The sequence below is a fragment of the Vipera ursinii genome (genome assembly GCF_947247035.1).
Source record: "Vipera ursinii genome assembly, chromosome: 4".
In the NCBI taxonomy this organism is placed as follows: domain Eukaryota; kingdom Metazoa; phylum Chordata; class Lepidosauria; order Squamata; family Viperidae; genus Vipera; species Vipera ursinii.
The window spans coordinates 90,999,753-91,020,971 of NC_139514.1; the positions used below are offsets into that span (position 1 = coordinate 90,999,753).

Genomic DNA, 21,219 nt, shown 5'->3' on the forward strand with positions numbered 1-21,219 from the left:
AGCTTTTCAATCAGTGTTTCTCAATCTTGGCAACTTTTAAGTTGTATGGACTTCAGCTCCCAAAATTCCACAGCCAGAGTCTAGCTGGGAATTCTGGGAGTTGAAATCCGGACAACTGAAAGTTACCAAGGTTGAGAAACACTGGCTTAGACAATCACTCTTACATTGTATAGGGAAATCTTTCCCCTCTCCTCTCTTTTCTTTTTGGTCATCAAGCCTACTATAATGATTCAACAGCAGCATCTACTGGTCATTGTTGCTAAATACAGTAAACTTGATATAATTTTTAATATCTCAGACTATTTTATTACTATACAAACAAAATGTTAACAATGCAATACAAAATCTAAAGCTATGGAATCATGTCAAAAATCCACAGTCCTCACTTTATGCACCAAATAAGGATCAGACCAGAATCAGAAGTGTTTAAACAAATGCCTTTGTTATAAGTACAATCCACTAGATATGGCTGTTAGAAAAATGCATAGCTTTTTTTGTCATAGAATACACCGGAACGGAGTTCCAGCACCTTTTTTGACGGATTTTCCATAGCTGCGTTCTTTTCCTATTGTTGCCCTTCCTATCCTCATTTGCTTTTGAAAATGCCCCACTGGTGGTACGGTGCGAGTGGGGTTCCCTCCGGTGCTGTCTGTCTCCTCTAAGAGGAGCCATGAGGCACTGGAGCACCACAGCCAGAGCGTGGCTTGATTGGCTGGGTCAGACCATGTGGTGTGGAAGCTGATGGTCATGGGATTCATCGCGTGGGGGGGAGCGGGGGTCGGTTGCATCCGGAGCTCCGGAGCGGGTCGTGGGATTACCTATTCCCACGTTAGGGAATGGCAGCAGGTGTATGAACAGAGGGCCGTATCGACATCTGGGTCTCTCTGCTGTTTACAAGCGGTGAGACGCTCTGACCCTCTGCTTCTGCCCGGAGGTCCCGGGAGCGAGGATGTGCAGCCACCTGACCGGTTGGAGTACCTGAACGCCAGGTCCGTTGTTAATAAGGCTCCTCTTGTCTGGGACCTGGTCGAGGGTGAGCAGGCGGACCTGGCTTGCATCACAGAGACTTGGTTGGGCCCAGAGGGCGGTATTCCTCTGGTTGATCTCTGCCCACCAGGTTTCTGGGTGCTACACCGGCCTCGGGCTCAGGGTAGGGGCGGGGGAGTGGCGGTTGTCATAAGGGAGACCTTGTGTCCGTGGGAGGCCACCATTCCCCAGGTAGTCGGGTGTGAGTCTCTCTTCTTGAGATGTGGCCCTGGTGCGCAGTTGGGCTTGCTGCTGGTGTACCTTTCGCCTAGTCACGCAGCAGCAGCCCTGCCTGAGCTTCTCGACATCCTCTCTGGGTTGGTGATTGAGTTCCCCAAACTTATAGTTTTGGGTGACTTCAATCTACCATCCCTAGGAGGATCATCTGAGTTAGCTCGGGAGTTCATGGCTTCCATGACGGCCATGGACCTGACGCAAGTAATTTATGGACCGACTCATGTGGGAGGTCACACCCTTGACTTGATTTTCTTATCTGGCTGGTGGTTAGATGATCTTGGTGGGGGCTCCCCAATTGTTATGCCCCTGTCATGGACCGATCATCATCTCCTGCGGCTGGTCTTCCGTTTTGCCACTCCCCGCCGTGGGTGTGTGGAGCCAACTAGATGGTACCGCCCCAGGCGCTTAATGGACCCAGATAGGTTCCAGGTAGCGCTGGGGTCCCCACCTGCCTCCTTTGCTCACAACTCGGTGGATGCCTTAGTGGAAGCCTGGGAGAGGGCAGCCACAGAGGCTCTTGACCGAGTTGTACCCTTGCGGCCCCTGACCCGGTGCAGATCCCAGCGAGCTCCATGGTTTTCCGTGGAGCTTCGGGAGATGAAGCGTCGGAGACGGGGCCTAGAGAGCTGTTGGAGATCCAGCCGATCCAAATCCGACCGATTGCGACTAAGAACCTATATTAGGTCTTATCTCGCAGCGATAAGGGCGGCGAGGTCTAATCACTTTGCTACCCTTATCGCGTCCGCAGATAACCGCCTGGCCGCCCTGTTTAGGGTGACCCGCCCCCTCCTGAACCAGGAGGTGAGGGAGGAACCCTTGCAGGGTCGTGCCGAGCAGTTTAGTCAGCATCTGTCGGACAAAATCGCTCGGATTTGGACCGGTCTGGACTCTGACTGGGTAGAGTCTGACGATCAGGACGTGGGCGGTCTTGTCGATATCACCTGGGAGGAGTTTGATTCTGTGACTCCGGAGGAAGTGGACAGGATTATGGGGAGGCTGAGTTCCACCACATGTTCATTGGACCCGTGCCCTTCCTGGCTGGTTTATGCGCCTCGGGAGGGGACACGAGGCTGGTTCCAGGAGGTTATATCTGCCTCTTTGAGTGAGGGTAGTTTCCCCACCGTCTTGAAGGAGGCGGTGGTGAGACCTCTCCTCAAGAAGCCTGCCTTGGACCCAGCTGTGTTAAATAACTTTCGTCCGGTCTCCAACCTTCGCTTTATTGCGAAGGTTGTTGAGAGTGTGGTGGTGCATCAGCTTCCTCTGGTCCTGGATGAAGCGGATTATCTAGACCCATACCAATCGGGTTTCAGGCCCGGGGACAGCACGGAGACGGCATTGGTCGCTCTGGTGAATGATCTCTGGAGGGCTCGGGACAGGGGACATTCCTCTGTCCTAGTCCTATTAGACCTCTCAGCGGCGTTCGATACCATCGACCATGGTATCCTGCTGCGGCGTCTCAGGGGATTGGGAGTGGGAGGCACAGTCTTGCAGTGGTTCTCCTCCTATCTCCTGGGACGTTCGCAGTCGGTGTTGGCAGGGGGGCAGAGGTCGACCTCGAGGTCTCTCGTTTGTGGAGTTCCTCAGGGGTCGGTCCTCTCGCCTCTCCTGTTCAACATCTACATGAAACCGCTGGGTGAGATCATTCGTGGTTTCGGAGTTGGGTATCATCAGTATGCTGATGATACCCAGCTTTTTATTTCGACCCCAAACCACCCCAGTGATGCCCTCGACGTGATGTCCTGTTGCCTGGAAGCGGTTCGGGTCTGGATGGGGAGAAACAGACTTCAACTCAACCCCGACAAGACTGAGTGGCTGTGCATACCGGCATACCGGGATATTCAGAATATTCCATTTCTTTCTATGGGGGGTGAGCTATTACCCCCCGTAGATAGGGCTCGCAACTTGGGAGTCCTCCTAGATTCACGGCTTACTTTGGAAGATCACATGGTGGCCGTGACTAGGGGGTCTTCGCCCAGGTTCGCCTGGTCCGCCTGTTGCGGCCCTATCTAGACCGGGATGCCTTGTGTACAGTCACTCATGCACTCGTGACCTCTCGTCTGGACTACTGCAATGCTCTCTACATGGGGCTGCCCTTGAGGACCACTCGGAGGCTCCAACTGGTACAGAACGCAGCCGCGAGAGTTGTGTTGGGAGTCTCCCAATACTCCCATGTTACACCTCTGCTCCTTGAGCTGCATTGGCTGCCAGTTGTCTTCCGGGTGAGATTCAAGGTACTGGTAATGGTGTTCAAGGCCCTACATGGCATGGGTCCGGAGTACCTTAGGGAGCACCTGCTGCCGGCATCAACTTCCCTCCGCCCTGTGCGTTCCCACAGAGAGGGCCTCGTCAGGGTGCCACCGATCAGAGAATGTCGTTTGGTGGCCCCCAGGGGGAGGTCCTTCTCTGTGGGCGCCCCGGATTTATGGAATCGGTTGCCGGTGGAGCTCCAGATGGCGCCCGACCTTCGCTCCTTCCGGCGCGATCTGAAGACGCATTTATTTGAACAAGCCGGCTTGGCCTGATGGGGGATGGGTTGAGTTTTTATTGTCATTTTAATATATGTATTTACTGTTTTTTAGCTTGGGCATATGTTTAATTCTTTTTTAACTTTTGTATTTTTTGTATTTTTATATGGTTGCCCTGTTCACCGCCCTGAGTCCTCCGGGAGAAGGGTGGTATATAAATAAAATTATTATTATTATTATTATTATTATTATTATTATTATTATTATTATTATTATTATTATTATTATTATTATTATTATTATTATTGTGGGAGACACAAAAACATGGAGGCCATATTTTACCAGAGGGTGAGTGAGCCTTTTGCCTTCCCTTATAGAAGGTGGGGTGTGAGGTTAAAAAGAGGCGAAGTGAGAGGAAAGAAAGATGGCTGGCATGGAAGCTTGCCCAACAGCGAAACTTTGCTGTTTTGGGTCCTTGGGTAGTTCAAAGGCTGGGATGTCTACAAAAATCTCTTTTTGGTCTTTTATACTTCATATTCAAACTGCAGAGGAGAAGAATAAGAATAAAGCCAATGTCTTGTGATTTGGAGGTGTTATTATTAATAATATATATTAATTATCTATTGGTCAGATGTAAAGGTAGACCTACAGTATGAGGTTTAATCAAATCTATTTACTAAATTGGGTTTAACTTAAAGGTAAATTAAAAGTAATCTGTTCACTGACAAAGTTTCAACTTAGTTTGTTTCAAGTCAATATCCATATTAAACTCCAAATGTAAATTTTTCCACCTTGTTTGACAACTTCTTAAAAATAATCCAATCTTTTACAAGCAACCAAGTTTTGTTTTATTGGGCCAATTTCATTCCACATAGAAAGCTGACATTTTCACTCATTAAACTAAATGGGTATGTCAAAGGTAAATGTCACAAAAGATTAATAAAATGCCTTCTTGTAATTTAAAGTCACACAGTGCATGGTAACATTAATAGTATTAACTTACCTTGAACAAAATCCTAGTCTTTTAGATACACTAAAAATTGAAGGGTTTTTTTTTTCAACTACAGAGGTAAGGCTTGTAAGGTAGGCAAGGTGGGTTGTATGATGTGTGTGAGCACTGGAAAAATGTTATATTTAATCATAGCTTTTAGGTGCTGCCAGTTGTAATAGTTACAAACTTTACTGTAAGATAGGAGATCATTATTATGCTTGCATTTAAAAATGCACTAAAAAGGTGAAAGAGTAATTTATTATGAGATTTCAACCCTGACTTCAGGTTGACAACTCTGTTTTAACAACTATATTATTCTAATTATCATTTTTTTACTTACTTACTTCTTACCCAGACCAGACTGTACTTATAACAAAGGCATGTGTTTCAGCTGACAAGCTGAGTGTCTTTAATCACTAAGCCATTGTGGTAATTCAACTACTTGTACTTTAAGAGTTGGTGATATCTCTTAAAATACAACAAATCATCTCTTCATCTCATATCTACCGCATTTCCATAAACAGATCTTTAAACCCTCATTATTCCATCCTAATCATCAAAAGTCCATTATGAATTATCAGAAATAACAACATATCTATTACAAACTAAATCTAATAGTTTATTAGTCATATGACCATGTTAAAAAAAATACAGGAGCTAATTCTGAGGTAATATAGATAAAAGAAAATACAATAATAAAATACAGATGTGGTAAATACAAATAATCAACATTCAAATAAATGCATCACCTTTGCAGGATACTCCAATCTTAGCTCAACTGCCTTAACCATAAATATAGCTGTTCTACTTACAATGCATAGATTGCAGCCCAGGAGGAATTAGGGCAATCTGCAATTTAGATCCCAGAGGGCAGTTTTCTTTCTTTCTTTCTAAGCCTAAGAGGGGACATATAGTTGACAGTAGAACAAAACATAAGCATGGCTGGAGCTCAGCATATACACATCATCTCATGATATGGCAAGAAATCCAATTACTTAAATCTTGCTGTAGGATAAGCCCTTCTTGAGAATTGTGTCAAACTCATTGACAATTGTGAACTGAATCTAATAAACTCACTTAAAATCTTTTCTATTTATATCTCATTTTCTATTTTTAAAGAAAGCCCCCAAACCGCGTCATTCAAACTTATTCAATAAAAATCCAATAAAAATTAATCTCTTATAGACAAGCAAAACCTTTAAAACATTATCATCCAGTGCAAGTCAGCAAAATCGATTAAAAATTACCAAAGATAACAACCATCTTAACATTGATCAAATATGCCAACATTATATTCTTTCCCCTTTATCCAAACAATTTTAATCCCTTCAGATATTGTCCTACTATCTGTGTTCTTTTTATATTTTCCGTCTCTTCTCACAAAATAGCTAACAAGCCCCCTTTGTAAACCCAGTATAAAAAGGTGCCTAAAAAGCACAAAATCTGAATGTCAGTACTAAAGGAGAAAAAGGATCAGACAATACATGAGGCATGTGAGATTAAACAAAGAAAGAAATAAGAATATCTGCTTGTATACACTCTGTTGTTTCAGAGTATCCCAAATCCAGATAAGACCCCATAAGAAAGAAGTTTTTTTTAAAGTCATTCATCTATAGACATAATTTTCATACTGAAAAAAAATATTCCCTCTGCTGAATAGACTTACATAAAATATCGGATTGTTAAGCCCTAATTGAAAAATCCACAGAAACAATAAGAGACAAATGATTTGATAAATTACTTTGTTCAATTTCTTACTATAAATACATCATTGTTCTAATTATTTTTTCCATCTTTTTTCAGAATAAGGACTAAAGCACATTCAGACAATATGTCAATTCATTCACCTATTTTATCTGTAAATTTATTTAGCTACCTGAAACTAAATAAAGATTCTAGTTGGCTTACAAAACTGTTAAAAAACATACAAATCAAAAATTAAATCAGGATTATAACACAAAACTAAAAACTATGAACTTAAGTGGTGTCATGCTAGGTTATTCCCCAAAGGCCATCTGAAACAGCTCTGTTTCCACCAGCTTACACAAAGTTATCACACTTCGGGGAACAAGTTGTTGTAAAGAAGGGAGCTATTATAGAAAACATTTGTTATTGGGCCCCTCACACTATAACTTTTGGTTAATGGATACCCTCACAGGCTCTCCCTAGTTGTCCAAGCAGGCATGTCAAACTGCCAGCCCACGGGCTAGATGCGTCATGCAGAAACCGCGCCCACCCCATTGCAGGCAATGGGGAGAAAGTCGCAAGACGTCACATGATGTCGTGAGTTTGACATGCCTGAGGTGGACAGAAATTACTGAAGAAAGAATACAGTAAAATATTTAGGCAGTGAGCCAAATCTGTGAATCAAAGAACCCCGCCTCCCGCAAGATTACAAGCCTTTAGGCACAACACCATCAAGAGTCAAAGGTAGTAATGTCCTGATGACTAAGTTGATTTTGCCACTTGTAGACTTTCTACATCCCAAATTTCACATTAGTATTGATCAGAAAGATTAGCAAAGGAAAATGCTGTAGAATGTTCTACAGAACAGGACAAGAGCCAAATGGGTAAAACTGGAAGAAGTTAGATGTTACCTAAAGAGAAACATCCTAAGAATAAGATTCATATGATACAAGAGCAGACAAGATATGATTATCTTTCATGAAAACAGTTAAGCAAAGAATAAAAAGTGGGTGGCCATCTGCTAGTTTCCTGACATTTTATATCACAGATGCAAATACTGATGGTATATTAAATGATCTCCAGGTTCCTGCTCGCTATGTGATTTTTAGAACAGAAATAATTTGATGATTTTTTTGGGGTTTTTTTATACACCAAAGTGTACTTCATGTCATGTTATTAAAGCAGACTACTGCACTGATCTATAGTTTATTATAAATTTATATATATATATATATATATATATATATATATATATATATATATATATATATATATATATATATATATATATATATATATTTGTTTTCTGAGGTTTTCGCGGGTGCCTGTATGTGGATCCTTGGTTTTTCGGGTTTTTCCCCGCGTAGAACTAAAGGTGTAGGCGCAACGTTTCGACGAAATCCCATCCGTCATCATCAGGCTAGTGGTTTCTGCTTCCTTCTTCTGGGAGAAGTATGTGGCTGTTTGTTTTTCTTTTTTAAACTGCCAGAGGGGGTGTGTTCTGTGAGTGGAAGTGTGCTGATTGGGTGGGGATTATGTGTGTTCTGATTGGATGGGAGTGTGTTCTGAATGGTGGGGGTGTTCTGATTGGGTGGGGGTGTGTTTTGAGTGGATGGGCTGGTCTCAGCTGCCAGCCTTAGACCTGAGCTGGTGAGTTGTGCTGTTTTTGTTTGCCTTCGTGTTTGTGGTGGTGCCATGTTTTTATAGTGGGTGTCAGTTTGCTTATTATGTGGTTTGGAGGGGTTTAAAGTGGCTGATGTTGCAGCTGTAGTTAGGTTTCTGTTTTGTGGTTGTGCCTCTTTATCATTGTGGGTTCGGATTTGCTTTTTGAATAGTTGTGTGGTGGTGATGTCATGTGATGTTATCATGAGTTTGGGTCTGGTATCATTCTTGGTGGTTGAGACTCGTCTGTCAATCAAGGCGGGTTTCCAAATAGCTGGTAGGCGAGAGGTATCATCTCGTTTGTTCATGCTGTGGGGGCGTTTTTCTATCTCAATGGCTTCTCTGATTATTCTGTTGTTAAAATGTTCAATTTTGGCGATAGTTTTGGTTTTTTTAAAATCAATTTCATGTCCCGTGGCTTCAAAGTGTTGGACCAGGGATGAAGTTTGTTCTCCCTTTCTGAGTGAGTTTTTGTGCTCTTCAATGCGTGCACTTATTCTTCTGTTGGTCTGTCCGATGTATGTGGTGGGGCAGGTGGTGCATGGGATTTCGTATACTCCTTGGTTTTCTAACCCAATTATGTCCTTGGGGTTTCTTAGGATGGTGGATAATTTTCTGTCTGTGTAGAATGCTGTTTTGATGTTGTGTTTTTGGAGGACTTTGCTGATTCTGTCTGTGGTCCCTTTTAAGTATGGGAGGAGGGCTTTGCCTTTTTCTTGTTCTCTGTCTTGGGTTTTTGTGGGTGTCTCTCTTCGGATTAAGTTGGTAATCATGTTTCTTTGGAATCCATTGGCTGTTAGTACATTAGTGAGGTTGTGTAGTTCGGTTTTTAGGTGTTGTTTGTCAGCTAGTTGTTTTGTTCTGGAGATGAGTGTCTTGGCTACGGAGTTGATCTGTGCTGGGTGGTGGTGTGAGAGTGCGTTCAGATAGCGGTTTGTGTGCGTTTTTTTATGGTAGATAGTGTGTCCTAGGGAGCCATTGGATTTCTTGTAGACTAAAACATCAAGGAAGGGAAGTTGGTTGTTAGCTTCTGTTTCCATGGTGAATTGTATTTTGGGGTGTAGGCTATTGAGGTGTGTGAGGAAGTCATCCAGTTTTTCTTTGCCATGTGGCCAGATTACGAAGGTGTCATCTACGTATCTGAGCCAGAGTTTGGGTTTGTGGTTGGATTTTTCTAGAGCGAGGGTTTCAAAGTGTTCCATGTAGAGGTTTGCGATGACAGGTGAAAGGGGTGATCCCATGGGTGCTCCTTCCATTTGTTTGTATCTTTGTCCATTGTAGATGAAGTATGTGTTAGATAGGCAGTGGTTGGTCAGATCTAGGATGTGTTTTGGGGGGTTGTATTTATTTAGGATAGCTGTCAGGCTTCTTTGATTGGCACTTGGGTGAAGAGGGATACGACATCGAAGCTCACAAGTAGGTCACAGGGCTGTAAGTTTAGTTTACTTATGATCTCTATGAATTGGAATGAATCTTGTACGTGTGAGGTGATGGAATTTGCGTAAGGCTGTAGTTGTTTGGCAAGAAATTTGGCTAGATTTTGTAGAGGTGAGCCTATGGAGCTGACTATGGGTCTGAGAGGGGTTCCTTCTTTGTGTATCTTGGGCAGACCATAGAGCTTGGGACATCTGGATGATTTTTCTCTGGGAATGATTGTTTTCTGGATCTCTTCACTGATGGGGGTGGCTTTTATTTTGGATTTTGTGGTTTTTTCCAGGTAGGTGGTGGGGTCTGTCTTGAGGAGTTTGTATGTGGAGTCTCGGAGTAGGTTGGATAATTTGGTTTGGTAGTCAGATGAGTTCATTACCACCGTGGCGTTGCCTTTGTCTGCTGGCAGAATGATTATGCTGCCATTCGGGGCCCGCGCGTTCCCCGGGCAAATCGCGGTGCCCAGCAGGCGAGGAAACACGCCCGTTCCAGTCGCCCCCCCTTCCCTCAGGAGACGCGAAGCAAGTGACCGCCCGGAGCTTACTGAGGACTTGCGCGCGGTCTCCGTTCCTCCTGCCGACATTTGGGGAGGTTTGGGCACCTCCCCAAAACTCCCCAGGTCTCCGTTCCTCCGCGCAGACCTGCCGACGTTTGGGGAGGTTTGGGCGCCTCCCCAAACCTCCCCAGGTCTCCGTTCCTCCTGCCGACGTTTGGGGAGGTTTGGGCGCCTCCCCAAACCTCCCCAGGTCTCCGTTCCTCCTGCCGAAGTTCGGGGAGGTTTGGGCGCCTCCCCAAACCTCCCCAGGTCTCCGTTCCTCCGCGCAGACCTGCCGACGTTTGGGGAGGTTTGGGCGCCTCCCCAAACCTCCCCAGGTCTCCGTTCCTCCTGCCGACGTTTGGGGAGGTTTGGGCGCCTCCCCAAACCTCCCCAGGTCTCCGTTCCTCCTGCCGACGTTTGGGGAGGTTTGGGCGCCTCCCCAAACCTCCCCAGGTCTCCGTTCCTCCTGCCGAAGTTCGGGGAGGTTTGGGCGCCTCCCCAAACCTCCCCAGGTCTCCGTTCCTCCGCGCAGACCTGCCGGCGTTTGGGGAGGTTTGGGCGCCTCCCCAAACCTCCCCAAACGTCGGCAGGTCTCCGTTCCTCCTGCCGACGTTTGGGGAGGTTTGGGCGCCTCCCCAAACCTCCCCAGGTCTCCGTTCCTCCGCGCAGACCTGCCGACATTTGGGGAGGTTTGGGCGCCTCCCCAAACCTCCCCAGGTCTCCGTTCCTCCTGCTGAAGTTCGGGGAGGTTTGGGCGCCTCCCCAAACCTCCCCAGGTCTCCGTTCCTCCGCGCAGACCTGCCGACGTTTGGGGAGGTTTGGGCGCCTCCCCAAACCTCCCCAGGTCTCCGTTCCTCCGCGCAGACCTGCCGACGTTTGGGGAGGTTTGGGCGCCTCCCCAAACCTCCCCAGGTCTCCGTTCCTCCTGCCGACGTTTGGGGAGGTTTGGGCGCCTCCCCAAACCTCCCCAGGTCTCCGTTCCTCCGCGCAGACCTGCCGACGTTTGGGGAGGTTTGGGGAGGCGCCCAAACCTCCCCAAACGTCGGCAGGTCTGCGCGGAGGAACGGAGACCTGGGGAGGTTTGGGGAGGCGCCCAAACCGCCCCGAACTTCGGCAGGAGGAACGGAGACCTGGGGAGGTTTGGGGAGGCGCCCAAACCTCCCCAAACGTCGGCAGGTCTGCGCGGAGGAACGGAGACCTGGGGAGGTTTGGGGAGGCGCCCAAACCTCCCCAAACGTCGGCAGGTCTGCGCGGAGGAACGGAGACCTGGGGAGGTTTGGGGAGGTGCCCAAACCTCCCCAAACGTCGGCAGGAGGAACGGAGACCTGGGGAGGTTTGGGGAGGCGCCCAAACCTCCCCAAACGTCGGCAGGTCTGCGTGGAGGAACGGAGACCTGGGGAGGTTTGGGGAGGCGCCCAAACCTCCCCAAACGTCGGCAGGAGGAACGGAGACCTGCCGACGTTTGGGGAGGTTTGGGGAGGCGCCCAAACCTCCCCAAACGTCGGCAGGTCTGCGCGGAGGAACGGAGACCTGGGGAGGTTTGGGGAGGCGCCCAAACCTCCCCAAACGTCGGCAGGTCTGCGCGGAGGAATGGAGACCTGGGGAGGTTTGGGGAGGCGCCCAAACCTCCCCAAACGTTGGCAGGAGGAACGGAGACCTGCCGACGTTTGGGGAGGTTTGGGGAGGCGCCCAAACCTCCCCGAACTTCGGCAGGTCTGCGTGGAGAAACGGAGACCTGGGGAGGTTTGGGGAGGTGCCCAAACCTCCCCAAACGTCGGCAGGAGGAACGGAGACCTGGGGAGGTTTGGGGAGGCGCCCAAACCTCCCCAAACGTCGGCAGGTCTGCGCGGAGGAACGGAGACCTGGGGAGGTTTGGGGAGGCGCCCAAACCTCCCCAAACGTCGGCAGGAGGAACGGAGACCTGCCGACGTTTGGGGAGGTTTGGGGAGGCGCCCAAACCTCCCCAAATGTCGGCAGGTCTCCGTTCCTCCGCACCCTGCCTGCCTGCTTCTTTCCGCTGCGGAAAGAAGCAGGCAGGCAGGACGCGGAGGAACGGAGACCTGCCGACGTTTGGGGAGGTTTGGGGAGGTGCGCGCGCACCTCCCCAAACCTCCCCAAACTTCGGCAGGTCTCGGACGGCGGTGGCTTGGGAGAGGTGCGCGCGATCCCGGAAGCACCAAAGCCTCGGCCGCGCACAAGTCCTCGGTAAGTTTTTTTGTTGACTGGAGTATAAGCCGAAGTGGAATTTTTCAGCCCAAAAAGTGGGCTGAAAAATTCGGCTTATACTCAAGTATATACGGTATATATATATATATATATATATATATATATATATATATATATATATATATATATATATATATATATATATATTTACTGTATTATTATATATATTATTATAAAAGACAATGTAACCATTTTTGTTTCATAGTGTTCCAAATTAATTATGGGACATATGTTAAAATGCACCTAGTCAGATTGATATATTTTATTAGGTTTGGCTGGTCATCTTCAATTCTGTGCATTCACTCTCGGATATAAACATAGCCTCAAGATTTGCATAGCCTAAAAACATTAAGGACTGTGTGAAAATGTGATCTGCATTTTTAATTAAGTGATATGTATATTGTGGTACACTCTCCTCACCCATTATTGAGATTATATGCAATCAGAATATAACAGTGTTTAAATTTCTAATCAAAAATAAAATCTTATGTTTGCAATTTTATGAAGGTACACTGTTTATATTAATAAATCAATAATCAGCAAGGATACAAATTTAATCTCATATTTAAGATCATATTTTGTGTGCGGAAATTCCCTATAGAACAAGGGCAGTACAGGCAATAGGTACTTTAGTATGGAAATTAAGGTGGCTGTGGAAGAATTCTAGAGTTAAATGGCTGAGTTCATATACCGGTAGCATTCTGTATCATAATGTATATAAACTATGCTTTGTTGCACATGAAAGGTTGGCTTGCTTCAAACATAGCACTAAGGCAGAAATTATGGCACACAAAGAAAGCATGTCATGAACTTAACCCATCTCCCTAAAACTAGGGCTTAGTATAATGTGTTAGCTCATTCATGATCAGAGTTGCTTCATTTGTTTTTGTATGTGGGGATAGAGTCTGCTGGCCTAGTGCAATTATTATGTCCAATTATCCTGTAACTCCAGGCAAATTTTTAATTATGTAAGTTGATTGATGAATTTTATATCCAGAATGTCATGTTTTTTTTAAAGTTATCTTTCAAGTGGCTGGTGTCAATTTACTGTATATTCACTTTAACCAGGCATTCTTGAATGTGGAAAGGATGTTTAATTTAATTATAGCTAGCAAGTTTGTTTTAGAATTAGTTATTTTACTTTGTCCCTGAAAAAGTTAGCTTAGGTTATTTTAGCTTCCTCAATTTATGAATAAAAGTAGTCATCAATCTACAACCACAACTGAGCCCAAATTTCGGTTGTGAAGCAAGGCAGTTGTCAAGTGAGTTTTGCCACATTTTACAACTTTTTTTGCCACAGTGGTTAAGCAAATCACTACAGTTGTTAAGTGCATTATGTGGCTTAACAAATCTGGCTTCCCTCATTGATTTTGTTTGTTAGAAGCTGGTTGGGAAGGTTACAAATGGTGAAGCTCATGACCCCAGGACAGCGCAGTGGTCATAAATACATCGCTGTTGCCAAGTGTCTGGGTTTTGATCACGTGACAATGGGGAGGCTGCAATGTCATAAATATGGAAAACGTCACTTTTTTCAGTGCCGTTATAACTTCAACGGTCACTAAACAAATGGTTGTAAGTCATGCCTTAGTAATGTATTCTTGAACAAGACTACATACGTAAAGGTAAAGGTTTGCCCTGTCCCAAGATGTCTGTCTCTATGGGGCAATGCTCATTTCCATTTCTTAGCTAAGGGAGCCAGCATAGTCCAAAGACATTTCAGTGGTCATGTGGCCAGCATGACTACACGCTAAAATGCATGGAGTGCTGTTACCTTCCACTGAAGTGGTACCTCTTTATCTACTCACATTTGCATGCTTTCAAACTGCTAGTTGGGCAGGAGCTGGGGCAAGTAATGGAAGCTCACCCTGTAGTGCAGCCCTTGGGTCTCAAACCCAGGCTGTCACCTGGAAAGTCTTTAACCACGGAGCCACCACAATCCATCACCAGACTGCTTAACCAAGATGCTATTTTTGTTAGTGTAGATTTTGGTACCTAAAAAGTCTAATAAAATTCTATTGAAATTACTAGTTCTGCTGAAAATAAGAAAGATTTAGACCTATAGGACTAGGGGCCAACATATTATTTTATGTAAAATACCTGTTGCTGTTTTTTCCAGAAACAACATGACAAGTTTGATCAGCTGCAAAAATTAATATCAGATAATCTCAAGAGCAAACACGTATGCTAAAAAGAAATTAGACACAATTAGAAGAAACAATTAATTTTACTTCATCAAGTTATCAAGAGTTTAGGATACCCTTATATATTTGATAGTTTCCGTTTCTGGCTCACATAAATTACAGGTAATCCTCGACTTAGGATCACAATTGAGCCCAAGCTTTCTACCGCTAAGCAATACATTTAAATGAATTTTGCCCATTTTACAACTTTTCTTGCCACAGTTGTTAAGTGAATCAATGCAGTTGTTAACTTACAACCTGGCTGTTAAGTGAATCTGGCTTCCCCATTGACTTTGCTTGTCAAAAGGTCACAAAAGGTGATCACATGACCCTGGGACACTGCAACCATCATAAATATGAACCAATTGCCAAGCATCTGAATTTTGTCCCTGTGGCCACAGGGATACTGCAATGGTTGTAAGTGTGAAAATCATCATAAGTCACTTTTCTAAGAGCCACTGTAACTTTGAACGGTCACTAAATGAACTGTTGTAAGTTGAGGACTACCTGTATATCATTAGGAAAGGACTAATGATGAAAGTCTCTGGGTTTTGTTTTTGCCCAATATCTATTATCCATGATCAAATTCCTAACGTGACTGGCTAGTCCAGGGGTAGGCAACCTCGGCTCTTTTATGACTCGTGGACTTCAACTCTCAGAATTCCTGAGCCAGCCATGCTGGCTCAGGAATTCTGGAAGTTGAAGTCCACGAGTCATAAAAGAGCCGAGGTTGCCGACCCCTGGGCTAGTCAGTGGGAATAAGAAGCTACATTCATGATGTTCTGGAGGGCCACAGAAGGAAGAGTTTTTTTTCTGTGATCATAATCAATGGAGATTTCAAAAAACATAACTAGCTCAACCAAACATTGTCTTTCCAGAAACTTACTGAATTGTCCTGCTGGAGACAACAACAAAATGTTTATCCTTGATTTAACACTAAACAATAGAGAAAATTTAATTTAATAAGTGGAAATAGCAAAACATTGGGTGAAAACAATAATGTAATGAGAGAGTTCCTGATTTGTAAGAGCAAATAAAACTGAGCATAGTCAAAATATGCATCTTCAAAAGTAGTTCACAGGTAGATTTGAATAAGCTGGTTATGTTAAGCAACAGTAAGTAGATTTCTATAGCAGGAAAGGGTGATAGGAAAAGGAACTAAGAATGCTGGGTGTTCCTAATGGAGTAGATATTAAAAGCACAACTGCAAAATATTCCAATAACTTAGCAAAGATGTAAAAACAAGAACAAAGACGTGCACAGGAAATGGAAGAGGATTAGGTCAGAAAGGAACAGTTCAGACAGGTAGTCCATAATTATACAGCTGTTGTCAGAAAAGCAAATTGTCAGAATGAGCTAAAGTTAGCAAAGAATGTTAAGCGTAACAAAAAGAGAAAGCAAATTCTGTTCCTATTCTGTTCCTATCAAAAAGGAAATACAAAAATTCCAGAAAACTACCATCTACCCAGTCTGTGATTGCTACCCATATTTTAGACTAGATCATAAATTTATTTACAAGCATCCTGAAAAGAATACAGTAATTATCAGAATATTTATCAGGAACCAATCTTGCAAAGACCAATCACCTTTTTTTTAATTGGGAAGCTTCTTTGAGAGATTATGGAAATAAAATAGACTGTGCTTAACTCCAGCAAAGCACTTGGTAAATACCCCATGACATGCTAATTAATTTGGCTGTATGGCAAAAACTGAGATCATCATCCATCAAAAGTTCTTAAACTGAACAAAGATATCAAATGAAGTACCACAGGATTAATCAGTTTTCAATATTCTCATTGATGATTTCAATGATGAGGTGCAGAAAATGCATAAACAAGTGCATAAATAAAAAGGACTCTGGTCAGTGTACATGTTATTCCAGTATAATAGAACAAAAAAGACTCCGTGGCCACATGACCACGGAGATGTCCTCGGACAAGCGCTGGCTCTTCGGCTTTGAAACGGAGATGAGCACCGGCCCCTAGAGTCGGAAACGACTAGCACGCATGTGCGGGGGAACCTTTACCTTTACCTTAATATAGCCACACATTAATAACATTCCTACAACAGCACATTATTCCCTAACCTGGTTCCTAGAGAAAAAGCTGAGTTTTCAAAGCTTATTTAAAGGAAAGTAGAATTGAGGCAACTCAAACCTCTAGTTTTGCAAGAGAGAGAGAGAGAGAGAGAGAGAGAGAGAGAGAGAGAGAGAGAGAGAGAGAGAGAGAGAGAGAGAGAGAGAGAGAGAGCAGACAGAATCCCAAATCAGTTTTTCTGTTGCCAAATTTCAATGCCATGATTTTGAGATGTTGGGGTGCAGGCCTGCAAACCGCCCATCCCTGCAATAGCTAACCATCCAGCTTTTCATTGACAGTGAATGAGATGGTCTCATAAGACTGAGAAATATTCAAAACAGCCTTTATACTGACAGTTTTTACATGAATTCCTTTTATTCTGAACACCTGGCTTGTGTCCCACTGCAGCGAACAACAAAAAAACAAATCTACTCCATTATTGTCTAACAATTCCTCAAACTGATGAAGATAGGAATTATACTACCACTTATTTTCCAAAATAAAGGGCTCTTGTTATGAGGTAACCAATAAATAAGAGTAAAAAATGAACAAGCACAGCCAGCTCCTCTATTAGCCAGACTCTTTCACAGTCTCCATCAAGTCTTTGATATTTAAAATTACAAGCAAAGAAACCATCCAACTCTTGGGTGTATTATGTGCTAAGTGTTGATTTCATGAATTATTTTAGCTTTATTCCAAAAGAAAACAAATAATGCTGATCAGCAAGATTTACTGTCCTGCAAGCTTAGTCAGTTTTATAATAAAATAGAATGCCACTTTAACTATTATGTTTCCAAATGTAACAATCAGTAGTGCATCATACCTGGCTGTGTTGCAGGTACCCTCTGCTTATCTTGCACAAGCTGCAGAATGTCCGATACCACAATGCGGTGTTCTGTATCATCTTTTTCTTCATTAGGTTGGCTGTCGGCTGAAAAACAGTTGCAATTTCCAGCTTCCTTACAGAGGATAAGCCTCCAATAATTAGACATGAAAATGTGTCTAACCTCAAGTTCCTGCAGTTAAAAAAACAAAGCAAAATAAGCTATTTTAGTCCACAATGACAGCCCATTGAGGCATGTGATTCTACATTTTATAACAGAGGCCACTTTAATGGTTTCATCAAGAACAGGCAAAAAACCCCTATATTTTGTAGTAGTTGCACTATGTGGTATGCACCCTAAGAAACATCTCAAGGTGCATCTGTCCAGCTGAATTCCATAGAAAAATCATGGAAGGAAGATTCATACATGCTCTAATAAGTTTTGCTGCCAAAATGTAGAGGTCAGAATGCACAATGTGGATAACTGAAATTGGAACTCTCTAATCCTCCATTATTAATATTTTTTAAGGCAGGACCTCACTGAAAATTGTGTAACCTTTTTTCCAGAATATTTGCAAGCCTGTAACAGGATGTTCCTATTGGCTAGTTACTGATATTCCTTCTCCTTTCTCAGGCGTGATAGAATCTCTTGAGCTACATATGCTGTAGGGGGTACTTTGGGCGCATTCTCAGTAACATGTTGTTCCTCACTTTGGGGGTAAGGTCATCTTTTATGAGGCTGGTAAAAACAAACCATTTCTACAGGACATCCACCAAACAACTGATGCTGTTCCAAAGTAGACCAGTTTTCATAGATGTTTTAATTTATGTCTATTTTAAATCATATAAGAAGGCAGCATACAAATAGTTGTAATAAATAAAACAATAAATAATATCTTCACCAAATATAATTTTCAGGCACAAGAGCAACAGCTGGACAGTTTTCATTCTGTAGTGAAACACATACTTTGTTAACTGCAGAATTCCTTTTCTGGAAACCATTCCTAGCATATTGTGTCAATTATGAAGCACCAGATGAAATCCCCTTGATAAATTGGCAGGAGATACACAAATATCCATAATCTTGAGAATTCTCCAGAAGGTGGGAACCCTGTCCTTTAATAGGAGTTACTGACCTATAATTTCCAGCATTACATACTGAGGCTGTGATCTTCTGTTCCAGAATAATGGGGCTGCAAATTCCCAATCCTACCTATGTACTTTTCTAAGTGAAAGACCCCTGTTAAAAGGTATAGAATTTCTTTGATTCACAGATTTTTTGCATTTCTCTCTCTGTTTCTTTATCTTTATAATGTGAAGAGAAGGAACTAATACAATGGTATTTTAAAAAGAAGAGAAAATTACAGTCTCAGCATTCTTAAACCAGACTGCTCCCAAACCCAGGAGAACCATAATAAAACACTCCCAAAGTGCTGCTAAGAATGACATAAGCAGACCGCATAAACTCTTGGCAGAGATGAACTATGACCAAGATGAAAGACAATTTGAATGTGTTAACTCTAATTTTATCCATTTTCTTTTTATCAAACTAAATGCCACATCCTGTCTTTATCAGTAATATGTTCATAAAGAAGCATTTGCCCCAAAACATTTGGCCAATCACTTGGATCTACTGTTAATTTTTATTCACCTGGTTGACAGATAAAAATACTGTTGGAAATTGCATCATCCAATGAGCTTTTGGACTATAGGGCAAAAAAGAGATAGATAAGGGGAAAGGTTTTTATATAATGTCTCCCTGTCTGTCTCTCATTTTATTTTTTATAAAAACAAGTCTTTATAAGAAAATGGGTAACTTTCTTTGCCTAAACTGTAATTTTAACAGGTTTTCCTATCCTATGCATTTCTGAATACGTTTATTATTTACTTCAAGGATAAGAAAATGTTTGCTGGCATTCATTAAAAAGCTGGCCCTCTGCATTTAACAGAACTATATTAAGAACATTTTTCTTTTTGAATGGGACCTTAAATTACTCAATATTTTCATAGCACTCCGCTTGTGCTCAAAAACATAGCACCTAACAAGGGCTCCTCCTGAATTCAGTTATCTGCCAAATAAATATATTCCGGTCTGTACTGAGCAAATCAAGTAATTATTGAATGTCTTGCTCTAGGTCAAGAGTTCCCAAACCCAGTCCATGAACCGGCACCAGATTGCGGCATGCCAGAAACTGGGCTGAGCAAACAAGCAAAGCCCCATCCACGGGATGCAGGCAGTACATGAAACCATGCCCCCTCCGGTCCGCAGAAAACTGCTCTCCACAGAACTGGTTCCTGGTGCTCTTTCTAGGTGACTTAAGAACTTAAAAGTATTGTTTTTAATTATAAATATTCTACTTTTCATTGTTATATCTGTGTGCATGTATATTATAAACTAGTTTAAAGGTTCCAAATCTGAAGAATCACAAGTAGCATAAAGCAAATACTACTATTACAAAAAAGCATTTTCTCTCTTTAAATGTATTGCAAATACATCTTTGTGCAAGGTCCAAAGAATCCTTTCGCTATACAACAAAGAAAAGTACAGGGCAATTCTCTGGCATTTCTCTGCTCCTCTTGCTAAGCACATTGATTTGTGCTTAGATTGTAAGCCGCCCTGAGTCTTCGGAGAAGGGCGGGATATAAATGGGATTAAATAAAATAAATAAATAAATAAATAAATAAACATTCACCTTTTTAAAAAGCCCTTGCAGAAGAATTTAAATTTTTCAGTGCAACAATTCACCTATATAGTTGAACATGTGAAAGCAAAGCTTAATTAAGAAAATCAAGACTTTACATATTTTTCAAGCAGCGGGGAAAAGAACAATGAATGGAATTGTCAAGTGCTATCATTTCATTCCTTTGCCATTTGTCTTTAAAATATTTCTATGAATAATCAAATTGAGTGTCTAAATATAGAGATAGAGATCTTGATTCAAGACCATTTGTTTAGTGACTGCTCAAAGTTACAATGGCACTGAAAAATGTAACACCAGTCCTTGACTTATGACTGTTGCATCATCACTGCAGGCACTTGGCAACTGTTGCACATTTATGAGAGTAGCAGTGTCCCCGTCACATGATTACTATTTGCAACCTTCACAGCTGGTTTACAACAAGCAAGGTCAATGGGGAACCCACTGTCTTATTTAATAACTGCATCTTAACAATGAATTTTCTGGTCCCTATTATAAGCATAAGGTAAGACTGTTTCATACTTGAAATTTAGCATATGAGATACTTTCTATAAACTCAACATTTGGGACCCACTCCAGTAAGTCAAATTACAAAGGTATTTAATGGAAGAATTTAATGCAATTATTTAAATGAACTTTTTTTCTAAATAAGTAGGCATGGGATTCCAGACTCATTTCCACATTTATCTGGCAATGAATTCCATTAAACATACTGGACTGATTCCAATTAAAATAGTAATAAACAAAAGACAGCTCATTGTTAAAAAATTACAGTGTTTCTAATATTTTTCCCTTTATTTTATTGACAGAAAATCTCATTCCTAGGTCAATTTGGCACTTATATGAATGACAAGCCACAGCAATATACTTTTTTGGTTTTTTTGCCAATACTTATTGTCAAGAATGCAAAGATATATGTTCAAGACATGGTATCATTTTTATTGGAAAATCCTACGCTGAGCACAAAACCAAACAGCAATTCAGCTAGAAGACTAGTAATCTATCAGAACAATCTAGTTAAGAATATAAAGAAAATAAATTTCCAACCCTATTGGTGGACTGAATTTTTGAAGATTAATTCTTCTACAGGTAGTCTTCTCTTAAAGACCACAATTGGACCATAAGTTGTCACAGCCATTGTGAGTCACCACATGTCCTGACCCAATTTTATGACAGTTTTGGC

General features: G+C 42.7%; 1 protein-coding gene across 1 annotated transcript in view; it reads right to left on the reverse strand.

The window, feature by feature from the left end:
• MCF2L (MCF.2 cell line derived transforming sequence like) overlaps nucleotides 1-21,219 on the reverse strand; it is a 115,787-nt gene that overhangs the window by 94,063 nt on the left and 505 nt on the right. The window contains exon 2 of the mRNA XM_083362494.1: nucleotides 14,357-14,443. Within this exon, the coding sequence (XP_083218620.1) occupies nucleotides 14,357-14,384 (28 nt within the window). The 5' untranslated portion in view covers nucleotides 14,385-14,443. The remainder of the gene's footprint in view (nucleotides 1-14,356; nucleotides 14,444-21,219) is intronic.